The sequence below is a fragment of the Epargyreus clarus genome, unplaced genomic scaffold (genome assembly GCF_041222505.1).
Source record: "Epargyreus clarus isolate Ecla_fem2 unplaced genomic scaffold, WU_Ecla_fem_2.2 ptg000010l, whole genome shotgun sequence".
NCBI classification, from domain to species: domain Eukaryota; kingdom Metazoa; phylum Arthropoda; class Insecta; order Lepidoptera; family Hesperiidae; genus Epargyreus; species Epargyreus clarus.
Genome location: NW_027332218.1, coordinates 1,213,067 through 1,240,797, shown reverse-complemented (window position 1 = coordinate 1,240,797; position 27,731 = coordinate 1,213,067). Strand labels below are relative to the sequence as shown.

Below are 27,731 nucleotides of genomic sequence, written 5' to 3'. Positions count from 1 at the left end.
TTCCGTACATAAGTACTTTGTTTTTTGTGATTTTAATACATAACTATATATAAGTATAATAGGTGCTTACATACAAATGACGGACATTATGTAGTGAATACAAACGATGTAAAGAAGATGGGTAGCCGGAGCCAGGGGTTAGCAGTGTTCAACCCTTTCGTCCCCTTTGAAATATGGGGGTTAGGGGTTTTGCCGATTTCTTTAGAAATACGCTGATGAAAAAATATCTTCTTAAACAAATAAATTTGTTGTAATTTGTTACTTTCTTAGTTATTAATTTTAGAGTCTCACTCCAAAAAGGTAACTTCAATATTTCAGCGCGAAAATAAATCTTGATTTTTTAAATCCATTTATAATGCAAAAGTCCAAGCTGCAAAACAAAACGTTTTTGACAATTATCACCTGATTGTCAAATTTAAATGTCAAAGTCAAATTTCGGCGTCTACCTCACAACAAGTGTTCGTGTTTTCTACGTATTTTATAATTAACAGCGCAATGGCCGATAGCAGGGAAGCCGCGAAGGTAAATTATCTGTATTCTTATCATAGGCGTGTTTCATTGAGTGCGTATTGACTGTAAACACTTAAGATATTGTTTATCGCTCTGACCTCTAAGCGTAAAGGTCGTGGAGGTCTGTTATGTACTAGCGATATATAAACAACGAACGTTGTTTAGAGATTTAAAAATCGCATGTAGTTACCTACTTTTTTATGAATTTAGCAATACATAATACTATATTATTCGTATGTTTATGTCATAAACTTGTATAAAACCTACGTACGTAATACTTTCAGATGAATTTGCGTCTTAATGATAGATAGCTACATTCGCTAAAGTATTAATCATTCATTGGTTTCAACAGACAGACATATAATTATGTACAGTAATTTATCTTTTTTAAATAACGAAAGGAGGCCTTAATTGTTTATATGAATTTCATGTAGGTAGGTATGTAGGTACATCATAATAAAATAATTAAGCCTTTTAATGCATATTTATAACAATATCAAAATTATTAATAATTTAAACTAAATTTTCTTCTAACACTCAATAATCTGGTATTTTTGCATGTTCTGAAAATATTTAATTGATAAATCTAAAATTATAACTTACAGGCCGATGACAACAGATTGAAGCCTGCGGTAAGCTAGAATATAGAAAAAAATGTGATTAATACTCTTTTTTGCCTAATATATGTATTACTAGTGAACCATACTCAATTTGAGACATGAGGTGGTGAAATTGCTGAAGATTTATTTCTAGTGGATTGGTTTCTTTATATGCTTTATTATATTTATACATATTTTGGTATTCGGTATTAACTACACAAGACTGTTTCAACTATAGGATTTAGTGCAATGGGCACAATATTAATACATCATTATATTTTTTGGTATCTACTATAGTCAAAATACCACAGATTGCAATAACATGAGATGGGTGGATTTTCTTTTTACAGATAACTACAAAAAGTATAAAACATTGTTTTGTATACCATACTTTCTTACCAGAATATGCCTGAATATGTAAAAATAAAACAACTGAAAAATATGGCATTTTTATTAATTTTGAATTACCTTAAAGTTCATTGTTTAGTACTTATTGTCAAATTTAATAAATATTAATTAAAATTTTCTTTTTTTGTAGTAATAATTAATAAGTAGTTGCCTTGTGCTTATTTCAAAATTATTTATTTTTAAACAATATTTTAGAGTTCAATTTCTATTGTAATTATATTGTTTAGTACTTATAAGCAAAGTTTTTAGTAGAAATAGCTTATAGTGTGCATGAAAAATTAATAAATCAATATTTTATCTATTCTACTACTATGCTCAATATAACTTGCATGATTCTTAAAACACAACTAACCTACTAAAATTATGTTACTTTTTATTAGAAATAAAATTAGTACTGTTTCTGTTATGTAGTATTATTCTTAGTGATAAAATTGGGTTTCATAGTAATGTTTGTTTAATCTTTTATTATTTATGGTTGCGAAACTCCTGTCTGAGCTAAGTAACTAAAGATAATGTAGAATCTTTACCTCATACATAACACCTTATAGAAACAAATATATAGTACATACAAGAGTGATAACCACATAGGAGTATGTCTTGTATTATATAGACATTGTCTCAAGTACCTGGCAAATATATAGAATTATATACAAATGCCATAGTCATCCTGAGTTGTGCATTATTAAGTATACATATAAAGTTGAGTTGTCAATTTTTATCACTAATCATTTGATTTGATTATGTACCAAAAATGATGAAATTTGATGACAAGTTGCTATAGATGATGATTGATGGTAATTGTTAAAACAAGCATGATATTGCAATTATTGTTTTCATATCTACTTAGAGTTAGACTAAGGACATAAAGGAGTAGCATTTAGAAACTCATCATGACATGTTTATTGCCTAAACAATATATAATCAAAGATCTTTGCATAGCCTAAGCGCAATAAATATTTTTATTACCTTTTGTGCACAATAATAAAGTAATTTATTGCTGTATTTGTTCCTAACGTTCATTGTTATAAGTTATACCTATATTTTTGGCGGACTTGCGTTTGTAGGTAGTTTTAAAAGTGGAGTTCTTCAAGGTGGTGCCAGTTCCACATCTTTTTTCTGTTTTATATTATACTATTAGTTATTTTAAGTACATCTGTGTGCACAGCTGATATAAATCTATATGTCTTACTTACTTTTGTAAGATAAGTAAGCAAAGATAAACTATGGGTTATTAATATTCTTGAGTTTAATTATACTATAATTTACACTAAACGCGGGTGTTATATCAGTACTCTATCTGTAAAGGGCCGGAAGCAGTTGTAGTATTTGTTCGTCCCTAATAATACAAAGTTAAAGTTGCTAAAATATTGTTAATATCATCGTGAAGTGTTATAACCATGGATTTATTACAGCAGGTAATATTATATTTATACTTTAAGCTTCTTTAAAAAGTGAAACTGTAAGTAAATATTACAAAAGTATGGGATGAATTCTTGCAATTAATTAATTTAATTTCATTTCATGAATATTTGCTTTATGAATATTTTTGTGTGAACATTTTTATTACTTTAATTTTTAAACTTAAATATTTTTTGACAACTGATAATCAATTTCTTTTCGGCGCGTGTTTTGGTTTTGCCAGGAAAGAAAATAATAGACCCGAAGAAAAGGAATTCCTCAATTTGACTGTAATTATACTAACTCGTTAAATTAAAAGTATTTTCACATGTAAAATGGTTTAGTTAACCACCTATTTTAGTCCAGTTATGTATCTTTTTATTGTTTTACCACCTCATTAATGCCCGGAGCATGCATTGATAAACTATCTGAACTATCTGAAATTATTATATAATATCGTCAACTCGTACTTAGAGCGTATCTGCGGCAGTCAGTACTCAGTGTTTCCCGCGCATCACTCCCGTGCTAGGTTGGCAGTTCCATTTTCAAATTTATTTGTGTCTGTGGTGATTTTTGGTTTATTATTACGCAAATAGCGGATTTGTTTTTTTATCCATGGATTTGTTGAGCAAGGTAATTTTGTTTTAAATTTATTATGCCGTAATATACTCATATCATTATAATATTTTTCGAATTTGACGCTTATTATAGAATATAGATATAGAAACGTAACTATAAATATATTTTGAAAGGTATAAATAGGTATTTACTTTTAAATGTGACTTAAATAATTAATGGAAGCCAAATGGTATAAAAGAAAAAAATATGAAAGTTAATTTCACTCACCATCATTTTGATAAAAAAGTTCATCTTTACGTATTAGAAATAGATCTTGGAAGTCACTTTTGCACTATTTAGTGCCATCTATTACTTGATACTGCATTCAGAAATATATAAATACCAAAAATCTATAAGTATAATTTTGTATTAGTCTCAAAACCAACATCATTTTTACACATTTTATTTCACTTTTCTTTTAAGATAAATGTTTAAACTGTTAAGTTTATACTAACTAGTTTGTTAGTTATCTTTTATTTATCATTTTAACAGTCTTTCTAAATAGTTTCTGTAATAAAAATACCTAAATGAACCGATAAGGCTTGTTCAGTTGCTATTGTCATCAGTAATCTATTTGTTTAAATTGTTTAAACAGATTACGGCTCATTTTTTTGTTTATACAAATGTCGGTTACAGTCTCAGACTAAAAATAATTTACAATCTTTTGAACAATATATGGTAGTGTAGAAATTACAAATATTTATGTTATACCAAATATACCAATTGCTTGTCATTTGCACAAAAAGCCCCATAAGTAACATAACTTCAAATTACAGAAATATTATTAAAAACCCGACTTAAGAATATAGCCAGTGTTACTCCCACAATTTAGATGAATCCAACGACACCTCATATGTTAATTCGTCAATCCATTTTGGCCACAGGGCGTGTTAAAAATGAGACTTACCTACTGTATGTACGTACATTCATACGCACATATATACATTGAAAAATATTACCCTCCCAGTCGGATAAAAACTTGTGTTAAAGGCGTTGTCTTCTTATTTTGATCTGAAGTACAGACATACACGTGCAATATTGACTTAATTGCATTCTTATCAGCTTGAGTTTAATGTCTATGATGCTTTGGTTAACTGCTATCTATGCTTAAATAAATAATATTATTTGCTTGAGTGACATTTCTAATTGATATTTAACTTTAATAAAAATTAAAAAAGAAAATAATAATTTGTATGTCATTCGCGTTCTAAATGTTTAATGGTTGAAAATAAAATTGTTATTTAAAATGAATAAGACAAAAATGGTGAAACAGTTGTCAAAACAATACCATAAATATAGTTTGTAGGTACTTAAATCATAGATTAGTAAAGATTAATCACTCCTAACAAGAAAATGTACCCAGTTTTGAGAATGGAAATAGTTGCGTAAAACAGTTTTGCCACTTCTCCGTGCTAAAATGTCCCTAAAATATTTGAAATAATTATTTATTTAGTATGTAAATTACGCAGTATTAGTTGTTTATTCGTAAATTTTCTCTAAAAACGTTTTTATTTGTCAAGAATTCAAAAAAAAAACTTACTAATAAGCTGTTTGTGGCTTCATTCAATTTCAAGGCGGCGAAGTATCTTTACTAATCTATGACTTAAATGTAGATTATGCAAACATGAAGTATGTACGAACGAAAAAAATAAAACGTTAAACGATAGTACGTAATCTATGAATACTATCAAATATCCGGTTTGAATTTGGAATCGCTTTCAACGTTAACTATAGTCTGATTCATAATTAGGTGTCCAAAATGTAAACAAATGTGTTGACCTATCAAGAAAATACGTTTCAAATGGTAGTTTCTTATTTTTGACTATATTAAATTAATACAACAATAATAAAATAACAATCTAAATAAATTAAGATCAATTCACATTTTCTAATATTTATATTACCTCAATTTTGTCCCATACCCTAATAATAATAAAAAACAAGGTTTATGGTAGAAAATTAAAATGTGATAATGGTAACACAATCGGAACCCAAAACATTTCTTGTGCCGTCATTTTTAAGTTTGGTAGCTGATGATATTCATTTTTGTGAATGTAATCGAACTCAAATGTATTATCGTTTTCATAGCGCGTTTGTTAAATTGTGAATAATTGTAAAGTTTTAGTTTTTTGTTGAGTTTGTTAAAGTTTTTGTTTCTTGTTAATTTTGACAGTGACATTTCTTTGTTTACATTTTGGACACCTAATTATGAATCAGACTATAGTATAGACACATGATCTTATTGAGAAAAAAATATTTTCAAATAGTGATATTTGGTTAAAATTGCTGTAAAATTGTAATTAATAAAATACGCCAAGTGCGAATCGAAATGGCACATGAAGGGTTCCGTAACATAAATTATCAACTTCCCTAATTTTAGTATTGGTTAACATAACTATAGAACATTAGGGTTCAAGAGATAGACAGCCCTGTGACAGAAGGACGTACAACGTAGGCTTAATACTTGGATCCTATTTTTACCTTTTGAATTAAGAATTCTAAAATTTGGCAAATATCTGTCCTGATCCTGATGAGTCACTGAGTTTAAAAATAAATAAGTAAACATATTTAACGTTTATTACAATAAACGTTCGCTTATTTAACGAAACTGCTTAACTTTAATTACAGTAGTTATTGTAATATGCAAACATTATGCAAATATAGTTTATTCGTATGCAAAGTCCAAATGTCTTGTCAAACCAATCGTTACCAAGGCTGTGGCAATTGCGTCGTTATAGAAGATGAATACCAGTTCAAACTGGTTATTGATTACCCACGTGGGTAATAGTATGCATGTAGTTTCTGGTTTGATTCTCGGTTAAGCATACTTATATAGGTATACTTCTTTGTCAAAAATAATACTTTATAAATTTATAATAAATATTATGATTTTCATTGAACAAACTTAAAAAAACTAAAAGTTTTAAAAAAGTAGCAAAAGAGCATGCAGTCTACAAGATGGTACGTGGTCATCCATGGATATCTACAGTCAATCTCAGATAAAATTAGAATTCTACTTGAGGTCGGCTACATATGCGAAACTGCTCCTTTGGACTAATTTGGAACGCCTCGAACGCGAATAAGAAATTATGTCGTCAACCCATTATTGTGCCACTCTTGGCCACAGGTCTTCTCTCAGAATGAGAAGAATCAGGCCATAGTCCATCGCGCTGGTTAAGTGCTTATTAGTATACTTTACAATGTCCATGTAGTTTCGGGACCAGAATAGGGCTACAGTATCCCCTGCCTGTCGTAAGAGGCGACTAAAACGGGGCTTCCGGGTCGCGGGCGGGAGCACGAACCGCCCAGCCAACGGTCCCGGGAAGGACGGCGGTATGTGTGGTCGCATACCGTTGTACGCACCAGACGGTGTGGCGAGCGTCAAGCTCACCTGGGCGGAGCCCGACGGGGCAACGCGCTAAGAGGACTCTGGTTGCGTTCCTTTGGAGATTCCGGAGCCCTCTACGCAGCGCCAAGGACGGCCACCGGGGGGGTTTTATTGCGGTAAGAATCCCACATAACCTTGCGTCGCTCCCACTGCACCGGGTACCTTTATTATTATTTATTAGAGTTGTATTAAGAATTTGGTAGAACCCTTTGTGGTTCGACTCCGGAAGCACCGCCACGATACCTTCTTATTTTTTTTATAAAATATAGAAGAAGACGAGCATGCAGTCCATCTGATGGTAAGTCGCTACTGCCGCGCATGGACATCTGTAATCAACTCCAGATTCCCCATGTTGTGGCTGCAATGGACACATACAAAGACGAATGCACAGACTACCAGACCCAAAACAGAAATCGAAATAATTTCCTCATTTATATATCTGTCTGGCCGGGCATCGAACCCGGAACCCTGTGCACGTCAGAATTGTATGTTTGGTAGGATGGACAGGCCGCATGTGTCGCTGACCTTCCGGCTGGAACAGGTGCTCTCGGGACATGGTTGTTTCGGGAAGTACCTGTGCCGCATAGCCGGAAGGGAGCCAACCACCCAGTGCCACCATTGTAGCTGCGACGAGGACACGGCGCAGTATACACTGGAGGAGTGTCCTGCATGGGACAGCCAGCGCCGTGTACTCGTTGCTGCTGTGGGGCCAGACCTCTCGCTCCCCGCCGTGGTAAAAGCTATGGTCGGGAGCGACAGGTCTTGTTATCTCGCAGAAGGAGGCTGCGCGAGGGAGAGAGAGAAATCCTCAAACCTCCCTATCCGCAGACGGAAAACCGGGCCTAGGAGAAGGGCTCCCACGTCCATCTCCTACCCCCATAACGGAGGCATTGGCGTAGGACAGGGGGGTGTCCTATGTCAAAAACATCATAAGCCTCGAGGTGGCGCGCGCGTTGTTCCCACGCGCTCCTCAAAGACGAGGGGATGGAGTAGCTCTAGCTCCATCCCACACAGAGACGGGCCCTATGGTGGGCAGACGCCGTCGGGACCGCGGACGAATGCATAGCGTACCCGCAGTCCCGACAAAGGGCGTACAGAGGATTTTAGCCGGTAGGAGTCCGGCATATCCTCTCCGCTGCCCCCGCGGCTGAGAGGAACCCATGACGGGTTTCCCCAGGAAAAAAAAAGACTTGTATGGTGACCGCTCCGTCAGGCGGGTCGACTTAGAATCCTATCCTGTCTGGGTTTAATACCATTGTTGGCAGCGCCCATTAACTATCAGGTGGACTGCATGTTAATTCGGTTGAAAAATAATCTTCCGTCAATTTTAATATGTATTTTTTTTTTTTTTATAAAATAGGAGTAGCAGACGAGCATGCAGTCCACCTGATGGTAAGTGGCTACTGCCGCCCATGGACATCTGATATCAACCCCAGATAGGATTAGATATTCCTACCTGAGGTCGACTACAGATGCGCCGCTACCCCTGAGGACTAAGCTGGAACGCCTCGGAAAAGTCTGTCTCCCTTACCACACCCTTCAAACCGGAACACAGCAGCGCCTAACACTGCTGTTATTAGGTTGAAATAGGTGTGGCGGTGGTGCCGCCGGAGTCGAACCACAAAGGGTACTACCACCTTCAAATTAATAAAATTCATTTAAAATTTAAATTGTTACCTTCCTATGTAACATTAGTAACAAGGTAACAATTCTACTTTTGATAACAATTCGCTATCAGTTTACGTTCAATTCAGTTGTCAACCGCCTGTTGGTACGGACGGACATAGCGTTATATTAGGACAGACGAAAATATTGTTATAAAAATAATTTGTGATATTTGTAATTTGTGTAATTTAGTGGCGTTGTGTTTATCGTGTGTTTGGTTGAATAATGCCGGAGGATAGGGATTTTATTCGGTCTTGGGTATGTTTTTTAAAATTTGGATACTAAAAATATGTTTTTACTATTTCTTATAATATTATTTGTGAGTTTATTTGTATTTCTGTTCTTATAAGGCAACGACAGTGTTATAGTTAGATAGGCAGATAGAATTATTTTCTCAAAAACTTAAGCACAGCACATTTAATACTATAATTATAATAACAAGTGAATATATACTTAATTAGTTACGTACCTTACAAGAGTACTTTTGTATGTGCAAAACAATTAGGGATAATTCTTAAATAATGCCATTAAAAATTGCAAAAAATCCCTACTTTGTATTGGTCTGAATGGTGTGCTAAGGGTTTTCCCTTATCTCTTTACAAGATGTGTTACAACTTAGTCCTTAGGGGTAACAATTAGCAACGCATCTGTGGTTGACCTCCATGTTAACTCAATTCTATTTGGGGTCAAGTATAGATTGATCGGCGCTACCACAAACAAAAATGACCAGACAAATGTTCGGACGATGATCAATGATCTTGAATTTGATCATCGTTGCGTTTTTACCCTTGAGAAATAAGTGAGATATCCGCATTTGAAAATACGTTTTAAAAGTGATTTAACATAATACGAAATTATTGCCTAGAAATGAAAAAAAAATGATTGCATATTACCACTTTATTTTCAGTTATTACTTACTAATGTTTGTGAAATTAACTTTTGAACGGACTCAAACTTTATTTACGGATGTACAGAATAGTCTCCAATCTCTATTATCAGACCACAGCAGCGCTGAACACTGCTGTTTATTTATTTATTTATTTACATGCCAACAGCAACACACACAATACATTATATAGTACTTAGAAGTACACTATAGTAGTATTAATAATAATAAGGGTCGTATGAGTGCCAATTATAGGCATGAACAACGTTTATATTATATTAGTCTGTATCTTTAATTTGTATGGAACAAATCGAACCATACGCAACCATTATAATGCTGACTGAGCATGGTAATAATGAAACAACCGCAACTGTTGCCCACTAGTTTCGATCTGTGCCATTTAACTATGATATAACTTTACGTTTTTAACTTTACGATAAAAATTTTTTACGTTTCAGATAATTTCAAACCGAACTAAAAATTTTTTACGTTTCAGATAATTTCAAACCGAATGGCAAAAAAAAAATTTTTTATGTGCCCTTTCAGCATAAATCCCTATTAACCCTTAGCTATAGGCCCTTTTACCTTTAAGCACGCGATAAGTTCTACTGATATAAGTAGTGGGACAGTAATTATTATTAATTATGCTGTTATTAGGTTGAAATAAGTGTGGCGGTGGTTCCGCCAGTCGAACCATGAATGGTTCTACCAAATGGTTTATAGTTGTGCCAGTAAGTTGTTAGAGCCCTTTGTGGTTCTACTTCGGAGGCATCAGCGCCACACTTGTTTATACTTAATATCAGCAGTGCTCTGGGCTGATGTTCTCCGGTTTGAAGAGTGTCGTACAGGATACATACTTCTACGACGAGTTCCAATTTAGTCCTCAGGAGTAGCACTGCATCTGTGGCCGATCTCAGATGGGACGGTAGGTTGGTAATCTTCACTGGGGTTGAATACAGATGTCCATGGGCGGCAGTAGCTCCTTACCATCAGGTGGACTGCATGTTCGTTTTCCAAGTCTTCGGGTATATTATATGTGAACGTACTCGGATCTAACATGTAGTGTGACATCCAAATGACCTCTACTGTACCGAGGAAAATATTTTAATGTTTTTTCCTCATAAATTATTCTATTCATTTTTACTAGTACATGATGACGTAGCATTATATTAATCTTCAACTATGAATGGTGTATGTAATTAAATTATCATTAATTAAATTAAGTTGTAAATTATATTTCTTGTTATGAATTGGTATAATTAACGACTGGCTGTTTTGCGATTTGTTTGAAAACTTGGGCCGAAAAAAGTATTAAATCTAATAAGTACACAATAATTAATACGGACAATTATTTTAAGTTACCCATAAAAATATCAGAAATCATTGTCGATATCTGAAAATAAATAAAGTCAAGTCAATATTTAAATAACTACCCATTTTGGTAGTACTAAATGTACTTTTGTAATAAATATTTTTTTTATTAAGAAAATAAAAACAAGATATTTATTAATAATAACTTTATATTAATTATATATGAGTATAGAACGATAACACTGTAGCTTTCTTGCTTTTCCTGTCACACGGGTTTCTGTTCGGATCAGGTCCTGCTTGCATACGACATGCATCTTTTAGTTTCTTTTTTTTTATAATATAGGAGTAGCAGACGAGCATGCAGTCCACCTGATGGTAAGTGGCTACTGCCGCCCATGGACATCTGTAATCAACCCCAGATAGGATTAGATATTCCTACCTGAGGTCGGACACAGATGCGCCGTTACCCCTGAGGACTTAGCTGGAACGCCTCGGAAATGTCTGTCTCCCTTACCACACCCTTCAAAACGGAACACAGCAGCGCCTAACACTGCTGTTATTAGGTAGAAATAGGTGTAGCGGTGGTGCCGCCGGAGTCGAACCACAAAGGGCTCTACCACCTTTAAACTTTACGGTCATGTGTGCCTCACGCATACGGCCCGCAAAAAAAATAGAGCGAATCAACACGCGTGCGAGTCGTGAGAGGAAAAGACCATAAATAAAGTAACTACGTATAATTTAATTTATTAACATTGTTATACAAAAATGAGATCTTGGGTATAAGGGTCTTAACAAAATAAATAAATTACATAAAATTAAAAACGCGAAATATTATAAGAAATAAATATTATTATGAACAACGAAACAGATAATTATTAAATAGTTAAATACAACAACTAGCGATAAATGTGCAAATAATAATAATTAAAATAAAAAAAAAATCAATTAAAATAATAAATAATTCATGTGTTTGTAATAGTGAGAGAATAAATGTCTTGTTAATTTTTATTTATTTTATTTTATCGTAATCAAGTCATATTCCTTGTGCATTTTATTCGTACATGTTTTTCGTTCTATATGAGCGAGATACAATCAAAAGCCGTCAATTTGGTTTGCAATATTTAAAAACCCAAGTCATTTATTATTCGTGCAGTTAATGATGTTGACTATGAGATAACGCAGGATATTTATAACTCTGAATGATTATCGCGTATCTCGTATACATAACAATCAGTTCTGTATGTACTGTTTAAACATTAATATGAATGAATATTATAAAATACGACGTTGTTTCTTTGTTTGTGCGCGTATAAACTGAGTGAAAGCAGTGATAGCCTAGTGGTTAAGAAACACGGCCTCTCGATCGAGGCGTCCGAGGTTCAAATCCCAGGCACGCACCGCACCTCTGATTTTCAAATTTATGTGCGTATTAGAAATTAATTATCACTTGCTTAAACGGTGAAGGAAAACATCGTGAGGAAACCTGCATACCTAAGAGATTTATAAAAAATAAAAAAATAAATCTCAAAGGTATGTGAAGTCTACCAATACGCACTTGGCCAGCGCGGTGGAATATGGCCTAATCCTTCTCATTCTGAGGGGAGACCCGTGCCCAGCAGTGGGACAGTAATGGGTTGATGATGATGTATAAACTGAGATTAAGGGAGGTAATATACGAGTGATACCAGTATCGGCAATTTTCGCCTAATGTCGCCGGCGCGGCTTTCATCGGTCATGGTTGTCACTGCGACGTTGTCCACATGTCAAATCAAATCAAAAATCAAATCAAAATTTTTTATTCAAAATAGGTTCTTTACAGATCACTTTTTGAATGTCAAAGCAACTACCACCACTTCACAAGGTGTTTCGTTATGGAGAAGAAGCGGCGAAAGAAACTCCATAACACACATCTTTTAAAAAAAATGTTTTTGACAATGTTAACTTAACGTAATGGTACATGTGGAGCTGGAGCTAATTCAGACCACACCGTTTTGTCAGTCAAATAATCACTTACTTTATAGTACGCTTTTTTACATAGCGTTAGTTTAACGACATGTTTAAACTTTTTTTCTGTGAGATTCAAAATGTGGTCGGGTATTTTATTGTAGTAGCGAATACAGTTGCCCACGAAAGATCTAGCCACCTTACATAATCTACGTTTAGGAATTACTAATTTATTTCTATTTCTGGTATTAAAGTTATGGTGGTTACTATTTCTTTCAAACATATCAGTGTGTTTTCTTACATACATAATATTTTCATAAATGTATTGACTATGCACCGTCAATATATTAATAGTGGGAAACAGTTCTCTTAGGGACTCACCACGCCGCAGACTATATATTGACCTTATTGCTCTTTTTTGAATAGTAAATATAGAGTCTATGTCAGCAGCACTGCCCCACAGTAGAATGCCATAAGACATAATGCTGTGAAAGTAACTGAAATAGACAAGTCTGGCAGTGGGTATGTCTGTTAACTGTCTAATTCTTCTGACTGCAAAAGCTGCAGTACTAAGTCTGCTGGACAAAGCAGAGATGTGGGGACCCCACTGGAGTTTAGAATCAATGGTAATCCCCAAGAAAACAGTTTCATTGACGAATTGCAAAGTCTCACCATTTAGAGCGACATTCATCCCCGTACTCCTTACATTTGGTAGCATAAATTTAATACATTTAGTTTTATTAGAATTTAAGAGTAGGTTGTTTGCATCAAACCAGTTCTGAATCAAGCAAAGAGTTTCATTAATATCGTTCGTATCCTGTGTTTGTCGTTTTACTCTAAACACCAAGGAAGTGTCATCAGCAAACAAAACAACCTCAGATAAATCCTTTACTACATTTGGCAAATCATTTATATAAACTAAAAATAGAAACGGACCTAGGATGGAGCCCTGAGGTACACCTATTTTAATATTAGAACCTGCTGATAATGCTCCATTTACTTGCACTCGTTGGACTCTATTGTTTAAATAAGAATTTATCAACTTTAGAGAATTTCCCTGAATACCATAATATTGTAATTTTAACAATAAGGTTTTATGATCAACACAATCAAAAGCTTTAGACAAGTCACAAAAAATACCTATAGCATCATGTGCTTGTTCCCAACAATCAAAAATATGTCGCAGCAATTGAACACCAGCATCTGTGGTAGAACGGCCTTTAGTAAAGCCAAATTGCTTTTGATGTAAAAGATTATTTAGTTTAAAATGAAGCAACATTTGCTGTAAGAGGATCTTTTCAAAAATTTTACTTAGAACAGGCAGTACTGAGATGGGTCTATAATTGTTGGGATCTTTAGTATCACCTGCCTTAAACAATGGAATTATTTTGCTATGTTTCATTAAATCAGGGAAACAGCCCTGATCAACACACATATTAAAAATAGTGACTAAGTAGGGAGCTAAAGTTTTAATGATTGATATACAAACTTTTACTGACATTCCCCAAATGTCCTCTGTATTTTTAACAGTTAATTCTTTAAAAGCTTTTAATATGTCATTAATTAAAATATGTCTAAATTTAAATTTAATGTGACACTGACTTAAATTCTCTTTAAGGATGGTCACTGCTTTAATTGGGGATGATTTTAAAAATTTAGTAGTATTAAATGGTATATTCGAGAAAAAAGTTTCAAATTCTTGTGCAATTTCTTTATCTGAGGTAATCTGACCACGTTCAGTAGTAAGAGATACTTTACTGATACTTAATCTGCAAGTTCGTGTTTCGGCATTAATTATTTTCCAGATTGTTTTAATTTTATTATCAGAATTTTTTATTTTATTATGTATGAACTTAGATTTAGCTGTCATACAAACTGATTTAAATATTTTAGAATATTTACGAACATATTCATTGAAGTGAGGGCTACAGTTATTCTCTCTTTCACTATAAAGCTCGAAAAGTTTACTTCTACTTAGACGAATACCTTTAGTAGCCCATTCACAAAAACTAAGTCTAGTACTCTTTTCATACCTAACTTCAGAAAATATTTTTTTAAACTCTGTGTGCACTGTGGAGAAAAATGCAGAATATAAATTATTAACACAAGTGCTATGGTTCAGAACTGACAACTTATTTAGTAGCACTTTATTATATTTTAATAAACGGTGACTTGTAATTGGTCTATGAAGAAACTTTATGTTCCCTTCCTTGGATATGTTATATTGGATATGGACAGACTGCCCCTTGTGATCAGATTTAATCTGATTTATTATAGATTTTTCAACTACAGAGCAGTTACAGAAAATGTTATCGATGCAAGTAGCAGAGGATGAAGTCACCCTGGTTGGCTCAAAAAAACTATATTCTAAGTTATATGATCTAAATAAGGAAAGTAATTTTACTTTCAATGTGGTGTTTTCTAAAATATTCACATTAAAATCACCACAAACAACAACATATTTCTTACATTTGCAAATAATATCCAAAACATTTTCCATTACACCTTCAAATCTAGAAAATGTTTCTATGTTAGGGGGCCTATACACGCTAACCACAATAAGGCTATCCAGCTCGACACATGATAATTCAATAACACGTTCAACCGAGAGCCCCACTATATCCAAGCGTTCTCTTGATTTTAAACCTTTACGAGTTATTATTAATGAGCCACCATGGATAGCTGACTCACGGCTGAACGAACTAGCAATAAAGTGATTTATATAGTTTATTTGTGTTTCACCTTGTTTTAACCAGTGCTCTGTTAAACAAATTATATCATAATTGTTACTCTCTAAAAATAACTCCAGTTCCAGTTCCTTACTTGAAAAACCCTGGATATTCTGGTGCAATATTTTTAGAGATGAAAACTTTTTATTGCTAGTTTTATTATTACTAAATTTACCCATATGAAGACATTTATTTGAAATATGTCTCTTAATTTGCTTATTATTATTATATTTATATGAATTACTTACATAATTATTTATTGATATGTCAATGTTATTAAATGAATTACTATTTGACAATGGTTGTAAATTAAATAATTTGCCAGAGGTGCACTCTGTTGTCCTATCATTTAATTTAAATTTTCCAATGTCAAATTTAAATTATTGGATGTCAATAATTTTAAATTATTATTCTGCTCAATAGAAGCAGGTTTGGTTGCCAAGTTTTTGGCAGAAATGTCAAAATAAGTTGTCATGCGTGGTTCAATTGCATGCGTGTCTCAACTATGCGTGTCTCAACTGCATGCGTGTCTCGATTGCATGCGTGAATTAATTAGGCTTATGATGCGAGTAAGCAACGCGGACTCAAATTATTTGGTAGAAAAAATACCCCTTGAGTTGGTATGGGTCTTCTAATCCAAGGTTTGTTAAAGGCGGGTCAGTTAAAATCAGTAGCGTGGTTGGGAACATTGATGATGACGGAAGAAAAAATCAGCATGTCCCTATTTTTTACGTCCTATGCTAAGGTCATAGATTAGTAAAGATACTTCGCCGCCTTGAAATTGAATGAAGCCACAAACGGCTTATTATAGTAATTTCTTTTTTTGAATTTTTGACAAATAAAAACATTTTTAGAGAAAATTTACGAATAAATAACGAATACTGCGTTATTTACATAATAAATAAATAATTTATAATAATAATTTCAAATATTTTAAGGACATTTTAGCACGGAGACGTGGCAAAGTTTTTTTACGCAACTATTTCAATTCTCAAAACTGGGTACATTTTCTTGTTAGGAGTGAGTAATCTTTACTAATCTATGGCTAAGGTCTGGAAATCGAAGGTATTTCGAAACTATAGAGGGAAACTTTGTAAGCCCCGTCACCTTCCTTATTAATTTAATACTCATTTTAGTTCTTCGGTTAGATATTAATTAATTTCGTATGCATCAAATCAATTTCAATATACCACGCTCGCATCAGTTTAACAATCACACATGGTCAAATCAATTTGCTTCAATGAAACAATAGTCATGTCCAATGATTGTTATTTTTTATGATTTCCTCCGTGCACGCCCGTGCAATATACGATGGTTATGCATGAGCTGCACCGCTCCGCCACACGAGCCGGAGCGGTCACTATACCGGTCTGCGCAGAGGGTCCCAGGTTCGATCCCCGGCCAGACAGATATCTGAATGATGAATTTAGGTGTCCGTTTCTGGGTCTGGGTGTTTGTGTATTTGTCTGTGTGTCCATGGCACCCACGACAGGGAATCCTACTGTGGGGCCGTGAGTGTAGAAAGCATAGATTGTTTAATCACAGCAATTAATATGCAGTTTTTGTTTATGCAGGTTTATAATATGCAGGTTTTATTTTTTTGTTATTTAGCGTGGCGTTAATTTGTAGAGGTCCAGATTCGATTCCCGATTAGGCATGTAACGTTATGTAAATAACCCAATTAATACAATCGTTTGCCTGCCAAAAAACTAAAATTGTACGGTATTTCTTGTACGGCAGATTAACGGTAGAGTGATTACGAAATATTTTTATTAATAAGGCTGCAAATAACAGCTTTAGTTTGGTGTCTGGAGTCTGGGTGTTCCTCTTTGTTATATTTGTTGTATATTTTGGCATAATACAAATAAATTTATTGTAGAAAACGAGATATCTCTGAATTAATTTTAAAATTATATACAGATACTTCAATATAATTTATTTTTATAGTTAGTTTGGTGTCTGGAGTCTGGGTGTTCCTCTTTGTTATATTTGTTGTATGTTTTGACATAATACAAATATATTTATTGTAGAAAACGAGATATCTCTGAATTAATTTTAAAATTTTATACAGATACTTCAATATAATTTATTTTTATAGTTAGTTTGGTGTCTGGAGTCTGGGTGTTCCTCTTTGTTATATTTGTTGTATGTTTTGACATAATACAAATATATTTATTGTAGAAAACGAGATATTTATGAATTAATTTTAAAATTATACACAGATACATCAATGGCATTTATTTTTATAGATATCATTTTTCACAATATTTCTATGAAGGAATATTGGAGTATTTCCCAATAAAATAATACTGTAACTAATATTCTACAATCCTTTTAATCTACATTTCAAGTACAATGCAGTTTTTTGAGGAAAATCCCGCTACAAGTCTTGCAATATGCAGGTCGCGTGCTAAGGGCTATTGACTAACACCATTTACGTGTTTTTATTATGATATTAGGTAGCAGAGGAGCATTCAGTCCACCTGACGGTAAGTGGCTACTGCTCATGGACATATGTAATCACATGGATCTCTGACGGAACACAACCGGAGTCTTCCAAACGCGATGCCCCTATTGGGCTCTACCCTGAGTGGAGCAATTTACGCTCCTCCCAGACCATTTGGTATTTACAATGGTATGCGACCTCGTATACCGCCGTTCTTCCCGGGACTGCTTGCTGGACGGTTCGATCTCCCACTTGCCGACGGCAACTCTGGAAGCCCCCTTTTAGTCGCCTCTTAGTACAGGGGACCGTAGCCCTATTCTTGTCTTGGGACCACAGTGACAAGCAGAAATGCACCTAATATTTTTGCACAATTGTAACGCTTTCTACACTCATAGCCCCACACTGGATTCCCTATGTCATGGGTGCTATGGACACATACAGGGACAAATATACAAACACCTAGACCCAGAAACAGAAACGTCAATTCATCATTTAGAACTGTCTGGCCGGGGATCGAAGCCGGAACCTCTGCGCGTCAGACCGGTATAGTGACCGCTCCGTCATGCGGGTCAAAATTACAATATCGAACATTACAGTGCCTTTTAAGCAAAACAGTGCACTAATTGTAATAAACGTTACAGACACATTATCAAAGATCATGTGTTAACGTATCACATATCTAACGCGTGTTACGTATTTTTAAGTAGCGAGCATGGATAGCATTACGTGGTCACCACGTGGTCACTGCCGCTCGTGGAGATTAACCAAATAGTAAGAACATTGTAATATGATATTTGGAATGTGCTACGAACTAGTTAAATAATTACTTTGTTAATACAGTTTTCTTAATGTCCAACGGCACCTCATAAATGTTAAAAGCTATTAATGCATTTAGGTTTCAGCACATCGTTGACAAAAAGTGATATATAGTACCTACTAGTGTTGCCCGCGGCTTCGCCCGCATTTTAAAGAAATAATATGACATACATAAAACGGAAAATTTGTACCTGCATTGGAATGACAGTGGTGTCATCTGTCGAAAATTTGGTCTTACCAACCCCCAAACCCTCGTGGGCTCTTGGACAACTTTGCTTAAGAGCATCACTTGATCAAATGCATAGTTTCCGATTCTATAACTACTTACGAATTAAAAATTAATTAAAAGAACCTTTTCCCATGGACTAAATTGTGAATCTAAACCATTTTCAAGTCCCCTTGAACACACACAACAAATTTCATCAAAATCAGTCCAGTTGTTTAAGAGGAGTTCAGTGACATACACACGCACATAAGAAATATATATATATATATATAAAAAGATAACCAGACTAAGGTTGTCGGAGGCCCGGGGCGGAAAGTTGTATGGAGGCCCCCAGAATATGTTTTTTTTTTTGGTATTTGCCCATACTATTTCCAATCAGCGCCCCTAGCGGATTATATCAGAACTTGGATATTGTATAGGCCAATACGTAAACAAATACCAAAACGGTCAAATTTGTCGAAACGTAGAAACTCATGGTAAGAAGGGTACTGTTCATTATTTGTTGTTTAGTGAGATAAGTAATCATAAAAAGAAAATGAAAAAAGGAGCTACCGTTAGATACTTATCAAATATAAAATAAAAAAATCTGCAAAACCAGTGCAAACTCAACTAAATTAACTAGTACTGCACGTGTTAACTAACTTATGATCTACCGAGCTTTTGCCCGCGGCTTCGGTCGCGTTACGAAGTAATATAATTACGAAGTAATAACTAAGAAGATTTATACAAACTTTCATCCCCTATTTTATCCTCTTGGGGTTAGAATTAATCAAAATTCTTTCTTAGCGGATGCCTACATCATAACATCTACCTGCATGCGAAATTTCAGCCCGATCCGTCCAATGGTTTGGGCTGTGCGTTGATAGATCAATATGTCAGTCTGTCACCTTTGAGTTATATATATTTAGATTGATAGTACCAACGGGTTGGGAACACCTACATTAAATAACACCTAATTTTATTGCATGTATCATCCCTTTTATTATTTGTTACCTTAGACACGTACCTATACAAATTCAAAAACAGGAATCTAATCCTGATAACTCGTTCTTTCCTCAGATTCGCAGTCATCAGCGGACGCCCTCTGGGTCCAGGGATTTCAAGGAAGCCACCAAACGGGATGCCCTCGCCAGGCTTGAGGTGGAGCTGGACAGGCTGGTCTCGTCGCTCCCGGAGCCCAAGCGAGCGTCCGTCGAAAAGGAGTTTCAGGGTTTCAAGAATCTCTTCAGCCGGTTTTTGGCTGAACGTAAGTACTGATTATTTATTAAGTTTTCATATACCATAGAGTCTTTCGCTCTTACTGACTGACTAACCTTACTGGCTGTCTGACCTTACTGACTGACTGACTTCAATAAGATGGCCTTCTTATATATAATTCCGTTGGGATCCACATTCTTCTACCAAAATGCAAGAACTTCTTCACGCTATGTTGAATATACGCTTTCTACACTCATAAACCAACACTAGGTTTCCCTTTGTGTCATGGTGTCATGAATACACAAAAAGACGAATATGCAAACTCCCAGGCACAGAACATGTATCTAAAGTCATTCAGATATCTGTCTGTCCGGGGATCGAACCCGGAACACTTTTGCGTGTCTGACCGATATAGTGACCGTTCCACCGCTCGGGTCGTCATGGTGACACGTGGTTTACTAGTTCTACCATCTTTTATTGATTGGTCGACCGTGGAAGATTGGTTGGAAAATAAAAATTAAAGCAAAAACCAATAACCAAATCCCTATCCAAATCGGTTTTTGAGAAAATCGCGGACATACAAATATTCATATATTTAGCGGTCGAATACAGAATCTTCAATTTTGAACATATCGTAACACATACATACGTAAGTACTTCCACATTTGGTCAGACGATCCCACGTTCAATTGCATCAAACAAAGCAATTGTGCCACTTAACAACAAATTCAGAGTTATCGCAGCCAAAATTAATATTAATAGGCCCTGGATGCAAATAAACGAACGTTTTTTTTCCTGTGGTATGACATCATACGGCTGTATTTGTTTTTAGTTTGCAAACATATGAACATTGAAAGTTATTAACCTTTGGTACAGTTCTAAAAATAATCATTTCTACACTGATATGTACTTCATGGTACAATTTCATTCATTCCATTAATAATTTAGAGGTATAATCCGCGTCCAACTGCTAGTCCGCTCTAAAGTTGTTGCGAGCAAGTTTAGTCATAGAATTTGCAATGGCGACGCGACCCGTATTCAGAGCGGACTAGCAGTTTGGCGCGGGCTATAACCGACTTCATCTATTTTTAGTGTAAAAGAGTTTTGCGTTTTGGTCAATAGTATGGTTACTGGCTGACTTTAATATGAGGATATCATTTTAATCCTCAGGAGTGGCAACTCATCTGGGATCGGCTTCAGGTAGAATGTATCCTATAAGAAGTTGGTCAAAAGTCCAAAGGCGGTAGTGACCTCTCATTACGTATACTGCAAGCTAATTTTCAATTATAAAAAAAAACAATTATAATTGTGAATTATAAAAAATGCTATTCTTATTAACACTCGTCGAGAAGTTTCATCATAAACACTGCCTTGGAACGCTCTTCATACTAAATGTTTCTTGAATATTTCTAAAATAGTTAGGTGGAAAATACTTCCTCGTGGCACACCGCCCGTGCCACCGCCAAATGTTATTCTTTAAAAAATACAGAGAATCCGGTGCAAAAGTATTACCTTGTGATACACCACTTTAAAAATCACATTTATACTTCCCAGAGGGTCCATCAGTAACATGGGAGAAGATCGAGAAGCTCCCAGAGGGCGCTGTGATCGACTACTCCACATTGAACACGCCTACTACCGACAATGTCCACCACATGCTCGACAAGTTGGTGGTGGTGAAGCTGAACGGTGGGCTCGGTACCTCCATGGGGTGTAAGGGTCCGAAGTCCGTCATCCAAGTCAGGAACGAGCTGACCTTCTTGGATCTGACTGTACAACAAATTGAGGTAAATAAAACAGTTTTTTTTTTGCCCTTAGAGTTGACTTTTTGTATCTGACTCTCCAAGAAATTTGGACAAAAATGCTAATGATTATGTTTTGGTCGTATGTTGATTATGTGTTCGTCGTAGTGCCTATTTTAAATTTAGTATCGGTTTATTAGTTCTATTAGAGGGTGAGATATCTTATAGAAGTGGCAAGCAAATATGTAGTGGACTCTATGGAAGGTGATAACTCTCGGCAATGGACATTTTATAATGCACCTCATAAGATTGGATGATCGGAAGTTGGCTGCTTTGCTATCCCTGAGGACTTACTTGTAAGGTCTCGTATTAATATGTCTTAGCACAACTTTCAAATCAGAACATAGTAGCGCTCCAACAGGCGTGCCAAGTCTGCAGGGTTAGCAACGCATCTGTAGTCCACTTGAGGAAAAAATCTAAACTTAACTCACGTTGATTATAGACGTCCTTTGGTCACTTAACTATAATGATACAACATTCCTTTCTTCCAGCATCTGAACAAAACCTACAAATGCAACGTACCCCTAGTCCTGATGAACTCGTTCAACACGGACGAGGACACGCAGAAGGTGATCCGCAAGTACAAGGGGCTGAAGCTGGACATCCACACGTTCAACCAGTCCTGCCACCCGCGCATCAACCGCGAGTCGCTGCTGCCTGTCGCGAAGAACGCGGATGTTCACGCGGACATCGAGGCGTGAGTACACACACACACACACACACACACACACACACACACACGCACGCACGCACACACACACACTCGCACACACACACACACTCGCACACACACACACACACACGCACACACGCACACACACACACACACACACACACACACGCACACACACACACACACGCACAGACGCACACACACGCACAAACACACACACACACACACACACACACTCGCAAACACACACACACTCGCGCACACACACACACACACGCACACACACACACGCGCACACACACATGCAGGTGATCCGCAAGTACAAGGGGCTGAAGCTGGACATCATACACACACACGGAGAGAAAGAGACAGACAGACCCACACACAGACCGACACATATACGCACGCACGCACTCGACCTCACACACACGCACACATATACCCTCGCACACAGACACCCACGCACACACGTACACACACACTCAGGCACATTGTTAGTCTTATAAGATTTTATATAACTTATTCACCTTTAAAGAAAATATAACTTTTTCGTCTCATATTCTAATCTATATCCAGTATTATCAAGTTGATAAAAACGGCTAATACAAAATTCATTATAATAATAGACGATAAGCTATCTTTATTTAGGCTGAATTTCATAAGTTTATTTATCTTATCTAAACAGTTTTGTTTATCTAAACAGCTACGAAATAACAATTAGGTACTCGTACATAGGATGAATGACAATTGATAAAAACTGGTATAGTCGCGTAAAAATGCTAGTCCGCTCTGAATATAGAAATGAATCACGTCGCCATAGCAAATTGTATGACTACACCTGTTCGCAACAACTTCAGAGCGGACTAGCAGTTTGGCGCGGACTCTACCCGAAATATGAAAAGTTCAACTCAATTCCGTATTATATTTTCACCACGCTTGTATTTACTTGACCTTTATGTATACATAAAGAAAACTGAATTATATTTTTACCAACTTTGAATGGTCAGATTAATATAATTTTTGAATCAATAACCAATAACTTATCAAGAACCAATGACGAACAAAACCAATCAATACACGTTTTTAATAATTTGTCCCATTCTCCTCATCAGGATCGTCAGGATTAACGATTTTCCCTGTGCGATTGTAGCATGGTTTTTAGTTTTTCAAATTACAATTTATTAACTCTGTTTAAAAATTAACTAAAATCCGTAATATGCTGTTATTTTCAAATTATATTGAAGGTGATAAGATTATTTGTAGTTACAGAGGGCACATTTATTTCTGCCCTACTATAACAGAGGCAGAGTAAGGATCTTAATCTTAACTGGAATTGATTATATCTGTCCATAGCAGAATTGGCACCATCGGAAGGACTTTTTACGCAGGAAGATGCTGCTGCCCATCTCCTGGTATTGTCCCTTAGTCGGCTCTTACGACATCCAGGGGAAGAGAGGGAGTGGTGCTATTCGAGACCGACACCACACGGCACATGCTCTATTGCTAGTCCTTATTCATAAAAATGCTTTTAACATTCCAGGTGGTACCCTCCTGGTCACGGCGACTTCTACGAGTCCTTCCACAACTCAGGCCTCCTCGAGAAGTTTATCAAAGAGGGCAGGACCTACTGCTTCATCAGCAACATCGATAACCTTGGCGCTACCGTCGACCTCAACATCCTGAACCTACTCCTCAATCCTAATGAGAGCAAAGGGTCAGAATTCGTCATGGAAGTCACTGACAAGACAAGGGCTGATGTGAAGGGTGGAACTCTTGTTCATTACGAAGATAAGCTAAGGTTGTTAGAAATAGCTCAAGTGCCAAAGGAACACGTGGATGATTTCAAATCAGTCAGTCAGTTCAAGTTCTTCAACACGAACAATCTATGGGCGAAGCTAGACGCTATCAAACGTGTCGTGGACCAGGGCTCTCTGAACATGGAAATAATCGTCAATAACAAACACTTAGGAGATGGTCTAAACGTGATCCAACTAGAAACAGCAGTTGGTGCAGCTATGAAGTGCTTTGAGGGAGGCATCGGTGTTAACGTACCAAGAAGTCGTTTCTTACCGGTCAAGAAGACGTCCGACTTGCTGCTAGTGATGTCCAACCTGTACTCGCTGTCCCACGGCTCGCTAGTGATGTCCCCGCAGCGGATGTTCCCGTCGACGCCGCTCGTGAAGCTAGGGGACAACCACTTCGCGAAAGTTAAGGAGTTTCTGAACAGATTCGCTACTATCCCGGATCTGATCGAGTTGGACCATCTCACAGTGTCTGGAGATGTTACGTTCGGGAGAGGCGTGTCTTTGAAGGTGAGTTTTGATATCTAACTACGGTAAAAAAGATAGATTTGAAGGTAGAACCCTTTGTGGTTCAACTCCGGCGGCACCACCGCCACACCTATTTCTGCCTAATAACAGCAGTGTTAGGCGCTGCTGTGTTCCGTTTTGAAGGGTGTGGTAAGGGAGACATACTTTTCCGGGGCGTTCCAGCTTAGTCCTCCGGTGTAGCGGCGCATCTGTGGCCGACCTCAGGTAGGAATATCTAATCCTATCTGGGGTTGATTGCAGATGTCCATGGGCGGCAGTAGCCACTTACCATCAGGTGGACTGCATGCTCGTCTGCTACTCCTATATTATAAAAAAAAAAATAATTATAAATTTCTCGTACAAAAACTTTGTAATGCAAATTTAATTAAAACCAAGTACTAATAAATAAAGTGTTGCAACTAGTGTCGAATCTAAGTAACTAAAGTAAAAGAGAAACGCAGAAAAGAGTTCAATTATGACTTATGTATTTAAAAAAATTGAGCTATTTCCTATAATTTCTCTTTTGTCAATATTTCCCAAAATTTCGATAAAACATGGAGTGAATATTTTTAGGGTTTCGTATTTCAATATGAACTCATTCGATTCCCGACCAGGAAAATTTTAAAAAATCTAATGATCCAGTTTTAGTTTTTATCAAAATCGGCCTCATTGTTAAACATTGTTTGCTAATCCATATTGGCTCTGAAGACCCACATGAATAATTCACCCTGCATATTTGATTTTTTATTTCTTAATTTTTTGATGGTGTTTTCAAATTTTTCATGTTATTTCAGGGTACAGTAATAATAATAGCGAACCACGGCGACAGGATCGATATACCGTCGGGCGCTGTCCTCGAGAACAAGATAGTATCTGGTAACCTTCGTATCTTGGATCACTAGTCAATTGGACCCCAAGGTCTGTTAGAATAGCATGGGTTAGTTAAGGATTATGGCAACTTTTCATCAGAATTATAGAACAAAGTCAGGGCCGGATTTGAAGGTGTGGAGCGAAAGAGTGGAGGCCCCTTATTGTTTTTTGAATAAAAGGTACAGTTTTTACGTCAACTTTTTCGAAATTTATTGCCAACAAATCTTGTATTTAACAAATTATATTTAACATTAAAAATTATAAAAACAAGATTATTTCAATAAATAATTTATTAATTACTTAAGTGCAAGTAGGTATAGATGGTAAAAATGCGAAAAAAAACTCTTTGGAAAAAGTCTTGAAATTTGTATATTTTTTATCTAGATTGTTGAGGCCCCCCTCTAGTGTAGGCCCCAGTGCAGTAATACATCAAATTCGGCCCTGTAAAAAGTCCCGGCAGAACATACAAATTATATAATTAGCAAAACTGTAATTGGTGAGAATTTGCCTATATTACGTTTCTGGTCATATTTAGGTACATTTACATCCGTTTTCAATAATCAATCTATCCAATGTTTTGCTTACAAAGAACGACATTGGCAATTTAAGCTTCCTATAAATTGTGTAATTTGGATCTTTGGTTCATAAAAATTAGAAAAATTAATAATATTGACAGATAATACGTATTTTTTAATTTTTTAATACCGGCCCTTAAACAATAAGTATGGTAGCAATAATACCTAATACCCTATTTTGAAACGATAATTAATTTTATTTACTAAAAATACTTGATTTTTAGTTATCTATACATCACAAGTGCGTGTATTATCTGTTAGATAATTTAATGCAAAATGACGTCATTTATATTTGCCGCTTAATTTCTATATGCCAAATCACTCTTATCGATGTAAAATATTTTTGGTTGATACTTAAATAAACAGACATCTTTTGATTTAAAATGCAATAATAATGTATTTATTTTGAATATGTTTCAAAATATATATGTTTTTACCTTATTTCCACGAAAAATGTTTATAAGTTCATTTGTGGCTTGCATCTTTATATTTAAAAAAACTTAAATATATGTATCGAATTTAAATTTCAGCTGTAAAATTGACGTTCAATAACTTTATTTTGCACCAACCATTGATATTACAGATTTTAAATGTAAATTAATAATTATGTTCATATAATTATTCTGAAATAGTACAATTTCTGTCTCTAGTATGTAAGTGGTCTTAGTAGTTAAAAAGGTTTAATTTAATATTTAATTAAATGTTTACAATAATAATTTGTAAATAATTTTATATGAATATATTATATTTTTTAATACTTCTCGCGAATAGCAATAATGAACGATTATTAATGAAGTGACCACATTTTACTGATATTTTGTTTAACTAATACTCTAATAATATTAAACGTTTTCAATATCGTACAAATAATGTATTATTTAACAGCTATTACATATAAAAGTCAACTTTAGTCACATAATTAAACAGTTAAAATAAAAACAATTTCCAATTCATCTATTGTATTTTTAAGTATTTTTGATTTTCGTCGCTTAAATTTTATTGAGTTTAGATATATATCATTATATTTCATATCGAATACGCATAATTTATAAATAATGCGCCTTATTAACATTTATTGTATATCATAAAATATTATAGCAACATTTATCATATTATTATATTGATAACAGAGTTCAGAGGTGCTATATTATCGTACAAACATTAAATATAATTACATATTTCTTACGGTACACAGCACTTACACACATTATTTATTTATAAATAAATATTTATGAACGCACAAATAATACAATTATTTATTTCTAAACTTAAATTAATTTCTCAATTAATCAATAATTTTGTTTCCTGCAATATTTATTTTTAATATTGGTTTTCGAAGCTAATAAATTTATTTAATTTAA

The 27,731-nt window shown here is 35.2% G+C and overlaps 1 protein-coding gene across 5 annotated transcripts; it reads left to right on the top strand.

The window, feature by feature from the left end:
• Positions 1-385: 385 nt before the first annotated feature.
• UGP (UDP-glucose pyrophosphorylase) lies at positions 386-25,965 on the top strand. Of its 5 annotated transcripts, XM_073077007.1 has the most exons (7): positions 404-522; positions 1,116-1,142; positions 20,004-20,190; positions 21,696-21,928; positions 22,435-22,640; positions 24,157-24,928; positions 25,720-25,965. In XM_073077007.1, exons 1-7 carry the CDS (start codon positions 496-498, stop codon positions 25,825-25,827), a joined length of 1,560 nt encoding a protein of 519 aa, XP_072933108.1. In that variant the 5' UTR covers positions 404-495; the 3' UTR covers positions 25,828-25,965. The 5 variants fall into 5 exon arrangements, with proteins under 5 accessions (XP_072933110.1, XP_072933108.1, XP_072933112.1 ...); XM_073077009.1 differs by lacking the exon at positions 1,116-1,142 and having other exon boundaries at positions 386-522; XM_073077011.1 differs by lacking the exons at positions 404-522; positions 1,116-1,142 and adding an exon at positions 2,817-2,932.
• The last annotated feature ends 1,766 nt before the right edge of the window (positions 25,966-27,731 follow it).

What these genes read in the sequence shown, in the direction of transcription:
- UGP (XM_073077007.1), top strand. Translation starts at nt 496, where the DNA reads ATGGCCGATAGCAGGGAAGCCGCGAAG. An exon ending in CAGCCGGTTTTTGGCTGAAC is followed by an intron (nt 20,191 to 21,695) that starts GTAAGTACTGAT and finishes TATACTTCCCAG; the next exon opens with AGGGTCCATCAGTAACATGG. An exon ending in GTTCACGCGGACATCGAGGC is followed by an intron (nt 22,641 to 24,156) that starts GTGAGTACACAC and finishes TTAACATTCCAG; the next exon opens with GTGGTACCCTCCTGGTCACG.